A 12,470-nucleotide genomic window follows, 5' to 3' on the forward strand; every position below is an offset into this window, starting at 1 on the left:
ACATAAACTATATTAAAAGAAAATGACCTTCATATATAAACATTGTCTCAGTATAAGAAGCAACCAGAAGAACATAATTAGATGTAGATTAAAAAACTCTTACCAAACAGGCTCCCACTAGATGAGTATAATGGTCCCGTTTGTTCTTTTCTTCTAGTGCGCCAGTTTCTAAATCTGACGTAAAAAAAAAAAAAAGAGTGGAGAATCATGACACACGCATCCATCTCTCTTATATTATTGGATTTCAGAGCTATTATTCCAAACGGTAAAATGTACCTAGTATACAGAACACATCTGCTAAAATCGATGGCAAGTCGTCTCTGAGTTCCTTGAAAACAAAACGAAAGACATAAACAGGTGAAAGGGTGCAGCAAAAGCCAATATGAACCAACAAAATCAACAAAAACGTAAATGTTGCGTAATTATTTTTCTATTCAGCCACCAAAAATGGTGAAAAGCTCGAGTATAGCTGGGATTAGTTCATTAAATCTCATTAAATGACAAAAGGAATCTGAAACTGTTATGGTTCTGATTTAAAAAAAATAGATTTAACAAAAATAAATAAATAAATAAATAAATAAAAGAAATTCTTACCATCATTTCCCCGAGGACAGAGGACACCAGATCAATTTTCAGGTTACCCTCGACAACCTGCGAGCAGATCTCATAAAGGGCGGCCTGGATATCTGAAAAGGCAACAGGCAGCACGTTTCAGCCAAGACCCGCATAAGAAAACTGATGAGGAGGCGGATCTGCACGGCTCAAACGTTAAGAAACAACGTGGTAGACAACTTTTTGGTTCTTTAAAAATCTACTTTTGAACTACATGTGTTCACATTGAGGCCTTTTTAACGTACAAAGACCTCTCCAAACGTTGCAGAGGTGGTGAAAAAGAAGTTAGTGAAATAAAATCAAAGTGGAAGTCTGAACTCAACGCGACGAAGAGCAGAGCTGCAACACGAATGCCTTCTTCTGAACAACTGGTGTTAAAACAGGGCTGCTGTTTCGGTGCGTTCACACCAAATGCAGTCTAATTGTACTATCTAAACGTGAAACACACAAAAAAAAAATAAAAAAATCTGCATCCACCGCGAGTTCCTTTGCTCTCACTTGGATCTGTTGGGCCTCATCGCGCCGATCAAACGCCGCCGCCTCAACATGGGGATAATTTTAAAATAATCACTTACTCAACATGCCTGGATCATGTTAGTTGGGAAGTGAGTTTTTAACCGCTTCTAGGTGGAACTGGTTTTGGTTTTCTATGGCTCGAGAACAAGCGTCGTGTCACATTTGAAAACATCAGAACCGTAAATGTTTGACCCTCCTCCGGTTGCAATCTGCATTTTGCAGCACGAGGGAAACATTACTGTATCTGAGCATCGCTGCAATCAGGCTTTCTAAAACCGTCCAGCCTGAGAATTTGAATATGGCTGCACAATATTAGGAGGTCAAATTCAATACTACTCTGAATCTTAATGCTTTGGTCACAAACGCCTAAACGAACTGTGGGTGACAAAGGAGGTGAAAATCCAACTAGCTAAATATATTAGTTACATTCGCCGAGTGTGAACGCAAGCCCCTTGACATAACTTAACAAATATAGCATTCAAACAGGAGACAGTGGCCAAACTGGGTTTGAAAAGATGAGTTTGACTCAGTAAACTAGGCACCAGTATTTCAAAAACTGGTCAAAAACAGTAGTCTGTGTTTGGGAGCGCTCCTGAAGTCCTGCCCAGCAGCGCTGCCTGGGGGACATAAACGGCGTGTTTCATGCGTAGTTTATTAGAACAAAGTGGTGCCAGTAAAAGAGCAACACAGGTGGCCGGCGTAGCTCGAAAAGGCGCTCCGACCCACATATTTATGAGCTATAAAAGAAAAACAACAAAAGCCAGTGATGATCTGACCTTTTAATCGTTAGGGTTCACTTAAATTGAGTTTAAAGAGGCGATCTCTGACCCGGGGCCATTTACTGCGTTACCGTTCCTCGTCTTTCTGCCAACCTACTAATAAGTGAACAAAATTTACAACTGATTAAAAAGAAAAACTGATTAAAACCAAGACACTTTGTAGTTTAAGTGTTAGGGAGGCTCATGAGCTTTTGATTGGCTCAAAATCCAGGGATGAAGTGCTGAGCTAGCGCTAACAGCAGCTCAGCACAGGAACCGGCGTGGTGTGACACCCTCAGAGCTAGCCGCCGCTCCTGCAGAGAACTGCTGGTCCCGGAGAGGAAGGAGAACCGATACCAAGATGTTTCATTCACCTTGAGCCAACTTTGAACTTTCCGCCGCCGTATCTAAAGCGGCGTTTCGTCATTTCGAAAGATGAGTGAGTGTACTTGTTTGTCTATCGTTTTGTGGACCAAAACTTGACAGCAGACCGACGTTGTGAGGACATTTTCCAAGGTCCACACAAGGCAAATCGGGCTAATGCGTTTGTTTGGGTGGGAATTGAGTTTTGGTTAAATTTAGGGTTGGGTATGTACCTGGGTTAGGTTCAGGGTTAGGGCATAGAAAATGATAGCGTGTGTGTGTGTGTGTGTGTGTGTGTGTGTGCAGTCTTGCATTGACAATTATGAGCCAACTTACCTTTAATTTCATTTCCATGATCGGTTTTCTCTGTCAGCTCCTTGCAGAGTTGCACGCTGGAAGTACAACAAACAGAGTCAGATCGCTTTGTCCTGCTTAACACGAGAGAAGATCATCTTTAGCAGCTCAATAAACGGATCAATTTAACGCGACATAGTTTGACACAGGCTACGTCTCAATTTGCTCTGTAAGCCTAATACTAACCGACCCAGAATGCACCGGGATAGGCTGGGCACTCCCGGAACCTCGCGATTGGTGAAAGCAGGTAAAATTGAATAGCGCCATTGCCCGTTTCAGCAATAAGAAAGGCGTTAAATGTTAATTTTTTTTTTTTTTTTTTTTTTTACATTCCCATCTTGTGGTTGGACTTAATGCCTTTGCAGCAGGAGGCTTCTGGGAGTGAAAACACTGGTATAGACACGTAGTTTATATGTTCACAAAAGTTACAAATCTTTACCAACGTTAAGCATTGTAGGGTCGGTGAACTCGCACATATCAGCCAGTCTTCCTCGAACCTCTACGTAGATGAATCCAGAAATCTGTATCAAATCTAATTGAGACAAGTGGTGAAACCGATCAGCGCCTAGCTCTACGTTTTATGTAGACGGAGGGCGACGTAGCTCTAGCTTGGCTTTTGTTTCGTCTCGGTGAAGCACCGTTTGGTGACTAAAGGCAACTAAACAAATGCAAATTATCATTTTGGAGCGGCTCTGGAGCAGAACAGACATTTGAATGCTCTCTACAGCCTTTCAGGAAAGCAGTTTCCACCAAGTCAAGCGTGACGGCGGCGTATAGACGGCTACGCAACGGTGGCTCAAAATTCTAATGACAACGATTAGAAACTAAATGACTATAAAACCAGGCGTGGGCGGCCTAAACTTTAACCCAGATATTTTTTTTTTGCAATCAAAGTGAAAAATTAACACAGAAAGTAATTTGAAAGTAATGAATGAAGCATTCTGCAAAAGGGACGCTTTGCTCTAAACCAGTTTGCATTCAACGGGGGAGTCTCATACCTGCTTTGACAGGTAAAAAGTTATTTATTTTAAAGCAATCTATCCCATTCTGCTCATAGTTTAAAAGGTAAGGAAATGTGGATACCGGGAGGTCAATCGAGGTTACTTTGATCAGGGTATGTCGTACTTTTACTGCCATCACCCCAACATGAATGTTAACTCCAGCGTTGATGTTTCCAACAGAAATGAATGGCGCTGCTTTGCTGCTCGCTCTTGTTTGCTACTTCTTGTATTTAGAATTAAGTCAGACTATCCATGCTACGCCAGCGATGGCCTCCAAGTAGGGTACAGATGTAGTGACCCACCTCCCAGCCCTCTCAGTAGTTGGCTAACATGTTGCTTTTCAAGATGTTTTGATTGGTTGAATTGTACGCTTGACAAATCAAGACAGGAATAACAGAAAATTGGACAAGGAGGTAAAAAAAGAAAAAAGAAAAACAAATAACAGCTTCCAGACCAGGACGCGATAAAATTCAGATTACACATTATCCGGTGTAAATATCACCTGATACGTGAGATTTACAGTGCGAGGAATGACTGTGATTTCGATCGGCACCATGCTGCTCCCCACTGCCCACCGCCACGCGTACATTCTCTAGACTTAGACAACTTTATTTGTCATTTTGTATGCACAGAGTGCGTACAGAACGAAATTTCGTTTGCATACAGCTTGAAAAATCACAGGATAAGGTGCAGCGGTGATTTACGTAAACAACTGAAATGTAAACAATGCAGGGGAAATAGACAGTGTGCGATTCCACAGCGTACAGGTGAGTATTATTAAAAACTGTGTAGTCTACGAATGTGGTGCAGAGTCCAATTGTGCCTTTGGTTGCCTCTACCTATAGGGAAACTAAATTACCTATATAAAATTAAATTAGGTGAGATCTGAACAATCTCATTGCCACTCCTCTCTACAATTACAGCCTCATAACACAAAGAAGGCGTTGCCATCACCTTCATTTTCCCGGGTTAGGGTCAGCCACTGCAGGAGTGAGCGTTAAGCTTTCTTAAGAGATTCAGTCTTTTTTGTTTGCCGCAGACCATCTCGGGTGGACTGCTATTATGGTTCATAATAACAATCAAAATCACAAACAGGGAAAAATGAATGCTCCCTTTTCTTCATTTGTGGCTTGCTGCTAATATGACATTTTACAGCTCTTCACTCACTGTTCTCTCTAATCAAGGATGCATTAGGGTAACAGAGGCTTCCTTGAAGGTAATATTGCAATAATAATATTAATAGTTGAAATTATGCAACACAAATATCTGCTATTGCGCGTCAGCCACACACACACACACACACACAAGCTTGTAGCACCACTGGGTTTTAGCTTTAGCACTGCGGCCCTTTCGCACATAAGCAGGGCCTGCGGTCACTGACTGCAGGAATAACTGTGACAGCTCATGAATGATGGCCGGGCTCTTAAAAAAGCTGCCATATCTCCATTTGTGCCTAGCACTTCTCTCGTTGTGTGAAAGCGTCCGTCTGCCCCCCCGAGTTTAGATTCGCCATTTTTTTTTTTTTTTAAACAAGGCACGGTCCTCTTGAAAGGTAAAACCGGCTGGGCATTGTGAAGTTTGATGCTAGCTGTAGATGTGCCGTCGGCAAGAACCGCGAAATCTAAACACCCCCCAAAGCTAGCTTCCACGGTCAATCGGTTGTTTTGGTTGGAAAAATGCATCTGAGCCGAGATGCTAATTTGAAATGCTAATGAAGAGCAGCGGCGGCGACTCAGACCGCAATGTTATCAGCTCCGTGGCACCAGTCCTGCTTCTCCTCCACTGGTCCATGTATTTGAAAAAAAAAAAGCTGCGTAGGCAACATTAATTTGCAAATAACCATTTAGATTTCAGATAATTGGGCGTTAAGTTAAGCGCTTCCCGTCGGAGCTAGCGTCCCTGCTAGCTGGCTGTAGCATTAAGCTCCGTTGTTTCCCTCCACATGATTTATCAGGATTTCGGTTGCCTGACAACTTTGTACCCCCCACCGACTGCTTATTACTCGTCTGTAGGACGTTAATGGTACACAGCTCGCTGGAAGTTGCCTCTATTTTTCATTTAGTTACCAACTATTGCTCAGATAAATGTAGCTTTAGAGTAAGCTAGGTGTTTTTTTTCCTAAACTAGCTTAGGTGCGTGTTTACAAATTTAGCTAGGCTGTTAGCAAACAGATACGGTTAGCTTTCTAGCTAACGACAAATGTCAAACATTTTTTAAAAAAAACTGAGCTCGATCAATATATTTTTGCACGGAACCTATAATTTACGCATCCATTTTCATTGCAGCGATGCAACTTAGGCCACTTTAACTGTTTGCTAACCTCGATCGCTGGAGCTAGCTCCCTGCAAACACTGGCCGTTAGGGCGTTTCGATGCTAGCTGCCTTATTGTTTTGTTTTACAGAGAAGGAACCCCCCCCATCTAACCTACGGGGATTTATTGAGGCTCAGATGTACTCACAACTCGTGCTTTCCTGATTTTTCCCAGTTTTTGATCCATTCACCGGGGAGGATAAGTGTCGCCATCTTCCATACACACTGCCCGGATGTCTAGTTGAGCATCATGGCAAACAGCACAGGGTCAAATGTGCTGCTTAGCCGCCGCTGCTAGCTCGCTGCTGCATGGTGGGAATGTGAGAGAAGCGTCAGCGCTAAACTCAATGCTCTGAACAAGCACGGTACAAAAAGTTGTCTTTTACTTTAAAATCGCAGCTGATGGCATTTTATATATATATATATATATATATATATATATATATATATATATATATATATATATATATATATTTTTTTAAGTTTAGTAAAGTAAGAAAAAAGGCTTAGAGAAATCAACTTTTCCTAATTCCCAACACTTTCTTGGGCAGTGATAATGAAGAAATGTTCACATTTATGACATTTAAAATAAAATTACATATTTGTCAGAAAAGGCACCATGTAGCTAAAATTTACAACACGTGTACATTAAAAAATATATTGTATAAGTAATTGGAACTGCCTCAGGGGCCTTAGTTGTCAGGAAGGCCCAAAAGTGCACTTGAGGTTCATGTCGGACAGATTTACAAATATGTATCAATTGTATGCATACAAACAAAAAAAAAAAAACAACAAAAATAACTTTAAAATCTGAAAGTATGCAAACAGAATTTTTTCTCCATGGTAATCTAATCATGTCTGCTGTTTGTAATCATCCCAGGGTCATGTTATTCACCCTAGCTGTATAAGTAGATGAAGTCTTGTGTTGTAAACAAAACAATGAACTTCTTCCCCCAGCATGAGTCTGTATCAATGGTGCATTTTCTTTGGTCTAGGAAGTTTGATTTTAAGGAGTGAGATGCAAAATAAAGGCTTTCTGGACTCAGAAGTCGGACTATGCAAGTCTTGCAGCTCAGTTTAGCATCTTATAATGGAAAAATTCGTAAGGTTAATGGATCTCATTAACCAAGTACCACATTTGGTGATGTGAAATCTTAATTTGTGAACATGTTCCTTTAGTATCTGAACCCATAATGTATGCCAAAAGTATATACGTTGTGAGTGCTGCAACAAAGGCCAAAATTCCCTGATTGTGCACAAAATCGTGACCGAAGTTTGCTCAATGAGTAATTTCCACAGGCTTCCGTTAAATAGCATGCATTACAATTGCGATGGGTTTAGCTTGGAAGTGGGTCACCCCCAAAAATAAATTCTACCTTAGGCTTTATAGAACTTTAGGCCGGCCCTGGGGGTATTTACTGTGTGGGGGGGAAATAAAATTGATATTTACCGTTCTCGGTTTACAATCATCCTCATCACACAGTTTTGAAAGGATTTATTTGATTGTGTTACATCTCCAGACATAAATACAAATATTAAAAGATACAATGGGCACTTTGTAAATAGAATAAAAAACACAAATTTAATATATGCAAATATTTAACTATTTATAAACATACAGATGTATGCAGGTGCTCAGCAGTTTAATGCAAAACGTAAATAACCCAAAATGAAGTGCTTTAAATAGATGATGTACCGTTCGCATTTCCCCAATGTGAATATTTATTCTTAACGTGGTAACGTATATGGTTGTCTGTCTCCGGTTTATAGAGACTTGTTATAGAAATTAGGGATTTGTTTCTAGCTACAATATGCATATACATCGTTTTCTATAAAGTTAGAATCTCGCCAGTCGGGCCAGCACAGAGAAGAACAGAATCAGCACAACAACCCACTGAAAAACAAGCAAAAAAAAAAAAAAAAAAAGAGTGGATGCCTACTTAAAAGTTAGTGGGTTAATGTCAGAGTAGCATTGTTTGTCTTTAACGGCTACGTAAAAATTCACACATGAAGAAAGTGCACATATAAACGCACGCACACTCACAATATATTACACTTTTATAATTGTATAATTTACAAGTCAGACGCTATCATAGCTTACTAAAGTACTCTGAGCCTTGGTAATTGGGCATAATTTCTTAATAACAACAGTGGAAAACCAAAACGTATAAAAATCCTCTGCACAACTGTATACTGGAGTAAAAAAAAAGAAAATACCAAAATGCACAACTTTTCTTAACCTTTCCTATTCTTTTTTTTTTCTTAAACAAAAAATCTAAATATATATGGCATGTTTGTGGAACATTAGATATTAGTTATTACACAGGTAAAAACAGGCTATAGGAAAGATTAAATGTTTAACGGCTGGGTCAAGATTTAGTTGATGTTTCCAATTCTAAAAAAACAGTTTTTGACTCAACGATACATTTGTTATAGAACTACATTTAAGCAATACATACCCTCTTGCACGCATTTAATATAGTGAGGAGAAATGAAAACTGAAACAGCTGGCCATACCTACAGTAACACCGTTCCGTTACTTCCGTTACAAAGGATTATTTATGTTCCTAGGTGGAATAGCATGATTATAAACCATTCATTTACATCTGATTGTCGATACAAAATATCTATAAATCAAAGTTATCTATAGGGTATAAAAGCAGAACACGTCTCTTAAAAATACCATCACAAAGAAATCTGAGAACGCTGTATACCACTTGTGGCAAGGCCTTTGAACAGTATGACAAGCTAGTTCACATTATAATTTACTGCGTAAAGATCTCCATATATGGCTACATGCCGTGCCAAAATCTACAGTTCACCAGTACAAGAAGTGAACACAATAGCACTAACTGACCGCTTTTTTTTTTTTTTATATATATATATATATATATATATAATTTAGCAGCCCTGTAAGAAGTGCTGCCATTCTGAAACTACTCTATGTTCATATGTTTGGCATGTTTGTCTTTAGATTACATTAACCTAGAAATATGTCAATAAGTACAGCTTTTACCAGGTCGAGCCACCCTGTTGTTGAAAAGAATCCGTTCTCATTAAAGTCTTAGACAACTACTGAACACCAAAATAACGAGAACAGTAGTTTCCATCCAGAAATCCGTCTAATGATGTTAATGAAATTGTGTTCACCTCTCCTGAATGTTGGCCTCTATGTATTTACATTAGACAATTGTTTATATACCAAATGCAAAAAAGGGAAAATAACATACATTAAAAATCTGAAATTAAGCCTGCCCCTTCCCCCCCCTTAAAAGTTTCTTCAATTGATCAGGTAGTGAAACAGAATCCTGTCTCTCTCTGCAGTCTGATCAACCAGAGTGTGTGAAAACAGCAGGATAAAACTGTAATTTATCACGAGGCTCTCCCTCCAAGTCTTTAAGTGTTAAAGAGGCAAATACTGGAGTCTCAAAAGACCATGGTAATAGTTCATTTCAACCTTTTCCTTTCAAAGATTTCACAGAGAACGGTCATTTCTTCTTCCGGGAAGAGGATTTCGATGATGCACTGAGCATTCATCCGCTTCCTGTTAGAACATCGGAACGTTGAGAACCTAAAAACAGACATAAGTAGCAGTAAATACCCAACAATAGGAACAGAAATAACAGCTTCATTTAGCTATTCTAGTAAGCAGCAACTAAGTACTCCAAGCAGATTCAGACAGATCCACACAAATATCTTGGTGATCTGTCTTGGTCTGAGAATCTATTTTAAACAGTTTGAATCACACTGATTTCTCCATTTTATCATAAACAACCTTCCTTCCGCTGTGAATAGGACAATAAACCCTTCTATAGTATTGCACTATCACTCATGAGAATGGTGACATTTTTCTGGTATGCAAGACTTTCAACTTTATGCTTCTTTCACATGATTATGGTCATGATCGTAATGAGGGCTGCTGAAAGCCTTTACCTAATTTTCAATGAAGAGTAATTTAAATTTGTACCCACATCTCACCATTGCTCATCTATCTGCCTTGTGTTTCAGTCGCATAAAAATAGTTGTGGTTTTGTGTCATCTGATATTGCTACATACATAATTTGACCACCAACTAAGCCGAACTCCCGTCGATTTTGTTGGAAAATCTTGCAGCAATGATAAAACTAATCTCATGCTACAGTATGCAGATGCTCACATGTGCGCCAGACGTTTCTCCAACAGGAGGGCCGTGTCTGATTGTCACGTTCCCATTAATGCAGCAGATAATCATCTGACCTCTAGCTGGCGTTCATATACTCTGTAACGAGCGGGGGGCTTTCAGCCCAGGCTCAGGAGATCATTAATAATGGGCGAAAACAAGGGCCACCGCAAAAGTAACTTACTCTGTTGACACTGAGTTTTACATTGTTCATCCCCCCCACACACACACACACACACACACACACACACACACACGCGCACATACAACCAACAACACAGGAAAAATACGTTACGTTGCCATAAGCATTCGCTCACCAGCCTTGACTAACAATGAACTTCAGTGACATCTCATTGTAACCCATAGTGTTCAATACGACATTGGTTCACTCTTCGCAGCTATGACAGCTTCAACTCTTCTGGGAAGGCTGTCCACAAGGTTCTGGAGCGTGTTTACGGGAATTTTTGACCTTTCCTCCTGAAGGTGTGAGGTGATGATCACTGATCAATGATGTTGGACAAGAAGGCTTGACTCCCAGTCTCTGCTGTAATACAGCTTAAAGCTGTTCAATCTGAGCCATCTCCAAACTGTTCCCACAAAGTTGGGAGCAGGGAGTTATCCAAAGTCTCTTAAGTGTGAAATCGCCATCTGATATCGCTCCGCCTAGCTTCACTCACATTCATCTGGGACTACTCCCATAGAGAGTGATTTCTCCAACCAATTTTATGGTCTAGCCAATCAGGACGCAGGGCTGGAGTTTCATAGATGTGACGTAGTGGAGAAGTGACCGTGACGTGAGACTGTTTTGATTCAGACAACAATGGCGGCTAGCATCGAGGAAGCAAGCGTTAACATTGATGCTGCTATTTCTTCCGTGTTGTCCAATCTACCTGATATTGTTTCATTAAAAGAACATCAGAGAACGCCTCTGAAGGCTTTTGTTGGTGGAAACAATGTTTTCGCCCTTCTCCCGACCGGATTTGGCAAGTTTTGTTTTCCGGGGCGCGTCCGTGGCGGAGCGGTTAGCTGTTAGCGGTTAGCGTGAACCATGTTAGGAGGCCTTTAGTCTTTAGACGCGGTCAGCCTGGGATCGACTTCGACCCGCGGCGCTTTGCCGCCTGTCTTCCCCCCTCTTCCTGTCAGCTCACTGTCAATAAAACGCCACCAGAGCCGCAAACACATTTAAAAAAAAAAAAAAGTTTTTTTTTTTCCTGCGTCGCTCTCATCAGCGTCATGGGTTAGCTTCGGTGTGAGTGGTTGAAATAGCACGTCGATAAAGATGACAGACAAGTGGCTTATCCAATCATATGCAAGGATTTTTGATAAGGCCCAGCCTTCAATAAAGGCAATTCCTATGGAGAGGTCCCAGATGAATGTGAGTGGAGCTAGGTGGAGCGAAATCCATATGGCTAGAGTCAGGTTACATGAACTCTGTATTTTTAAACAAGTTTTTAAGAGTTATAGCTGTTTTTATTTTCTTTTTATATCTGTATTGTTCACTGTAAAATTCTTACTTTTGTGTTTTTAGGTAGACAATTTATGATCTGTCCAGGGACAACAGATGAAAAATAGCCTTTTGGCAAATTCTGCTGCATTTGCAGGAATGCTAATTGTACACTGTCCCTGTCAAATAAATTAATAAAATAAAAAATAAAAGAAACGCGGGTCCACTGCTCTAGAGTCCAATGGTGGCGTGCTTTACACCACTGCAGCCAACGCTTTGCATTGCACCTTGGGATGTATGGCTTGGCTGCAGCTGCTCAGCCATGGAAACCCACTCCATGAATCTCTCTAGGCGCTAATCTGAAGCCCTTTGTTTCTTTCACAAATCTGTGTACAAAGAGTCTGGATGTCCTGATGCTTCATTTTACACACGTGTGGCTGTGGAAGTGATTGAAACGTCTGATTTTGATTATTTGGATGGGTGAGCAAATACTTTTGCTGATATAGTGCACATACTTCTAAAATCTGACAGAACCTGAGGATTCAGAAAAATGAATTTTTCTTCACATTTGGTCCCACATAAAACATGTTTTAGAAGTTACTTGGCAAGATGCAAAACCCGCTGACAGCTCTGTTCCTTTAGAAGAAAGCAGTGAGTCGATCCAAATGTACCTAATTAAGCATCCCTAATAAATGTACTACAGTATAATACAGGAATTATCCTTACCGAATCATCCATAATGGAAGATGGATCAAAGTAATCTGGTTTTAGTTCGTTTCTTTCTCTCCGATTCTTAGATGCAGGCTGAAAAGTAACAGCTCAGTTAGAAAATAAATGACAACATAGAGGAAAGAATGCTTTAAAACTAAAGATAATGGTGACAAAAATCAGGCAATTCACTCTCAATATACTGAGATCAATAAAAAGTCATTAGTTAATATTCGGAGTACCA

General features: G+C 40.2%; 2 protein-coding genes across 7 annotated transcripts in view; both read right to left on the reverse strand.

Moving 5' to 3' along the window:
• The window catches only part of thoc2 (THO complex 2), a 35,346-nt gene extending 29,147 nt beyond the window's left edge, over positions 1–6,199 (reverse strand). For all 6 annotated transcript variants that reach the window (XM_012867112.3, XM_021318825.2, XM_021318821.2 and 3 more), the window contains exons 1-5: positions 6,064–6,199; positions 2,586–2,641; positions 595–686; positions 277–328; positions 104–174 (exon numbers count right to left, since the gene is read on the reverse strand). In XM_012867112.3, coding sequence (XP_012722566.2) covers positions 104–174; positions 277–328; positions 595–686; positions 2,586–2,641; positions 6,064–6,128 — 336 coding nt within the window. In that variant the 5' untranslated portion in view covers positions 6,129–6,199. The remainder of the gene's footprint in view (positions 1–103; positions 175–276; positions 329–594; positions 687–2,585; positions 2,642–6,063) is intronic.
• A 1,196-nt stretch (positions 6,200–7,395) lies between these two features.
• stag2a (stromal antigen 2a) overlaps positions 7,396–12,470 on the reverse strand; it is a 32,041-nt gene continuing 26,966 nt past the window's right edge. Inside the window, exons 33-34 of the mRNA XM_012867149.3 lie at positions 12,245–12,322; positions 7,396–9,486 (exon numbers count right to left, since the gene is read on the reverse strand). Of these exons, the coding sequence (XP_012722603.2) occupies positions 9,463–9,486; positions 12,245–12,322 (102 nt within the window). The 3' untranslated portion in view covers positions 7,396–9,462. The remainder of the gene's footprint in view (positions 9,487–12,244; positions 12,323–12,470) is intronic.

Source organism: Fundulus heteroclitus, chromosome 11 (genome assembly GCF_011125445.2).
Source record: "Fundulus heteroclitus isolate FHET01 chromosome 11, MU-UCD_Fhet_4.1, whole genome shotgun sequence".
Taxonomy (NCBI): Eukaryota; Metazoa; Chordata; class Actinopteri; order Cyprinodontiformes; family Fundulidae; genus Fundulus; species Fundulus heteroclitus.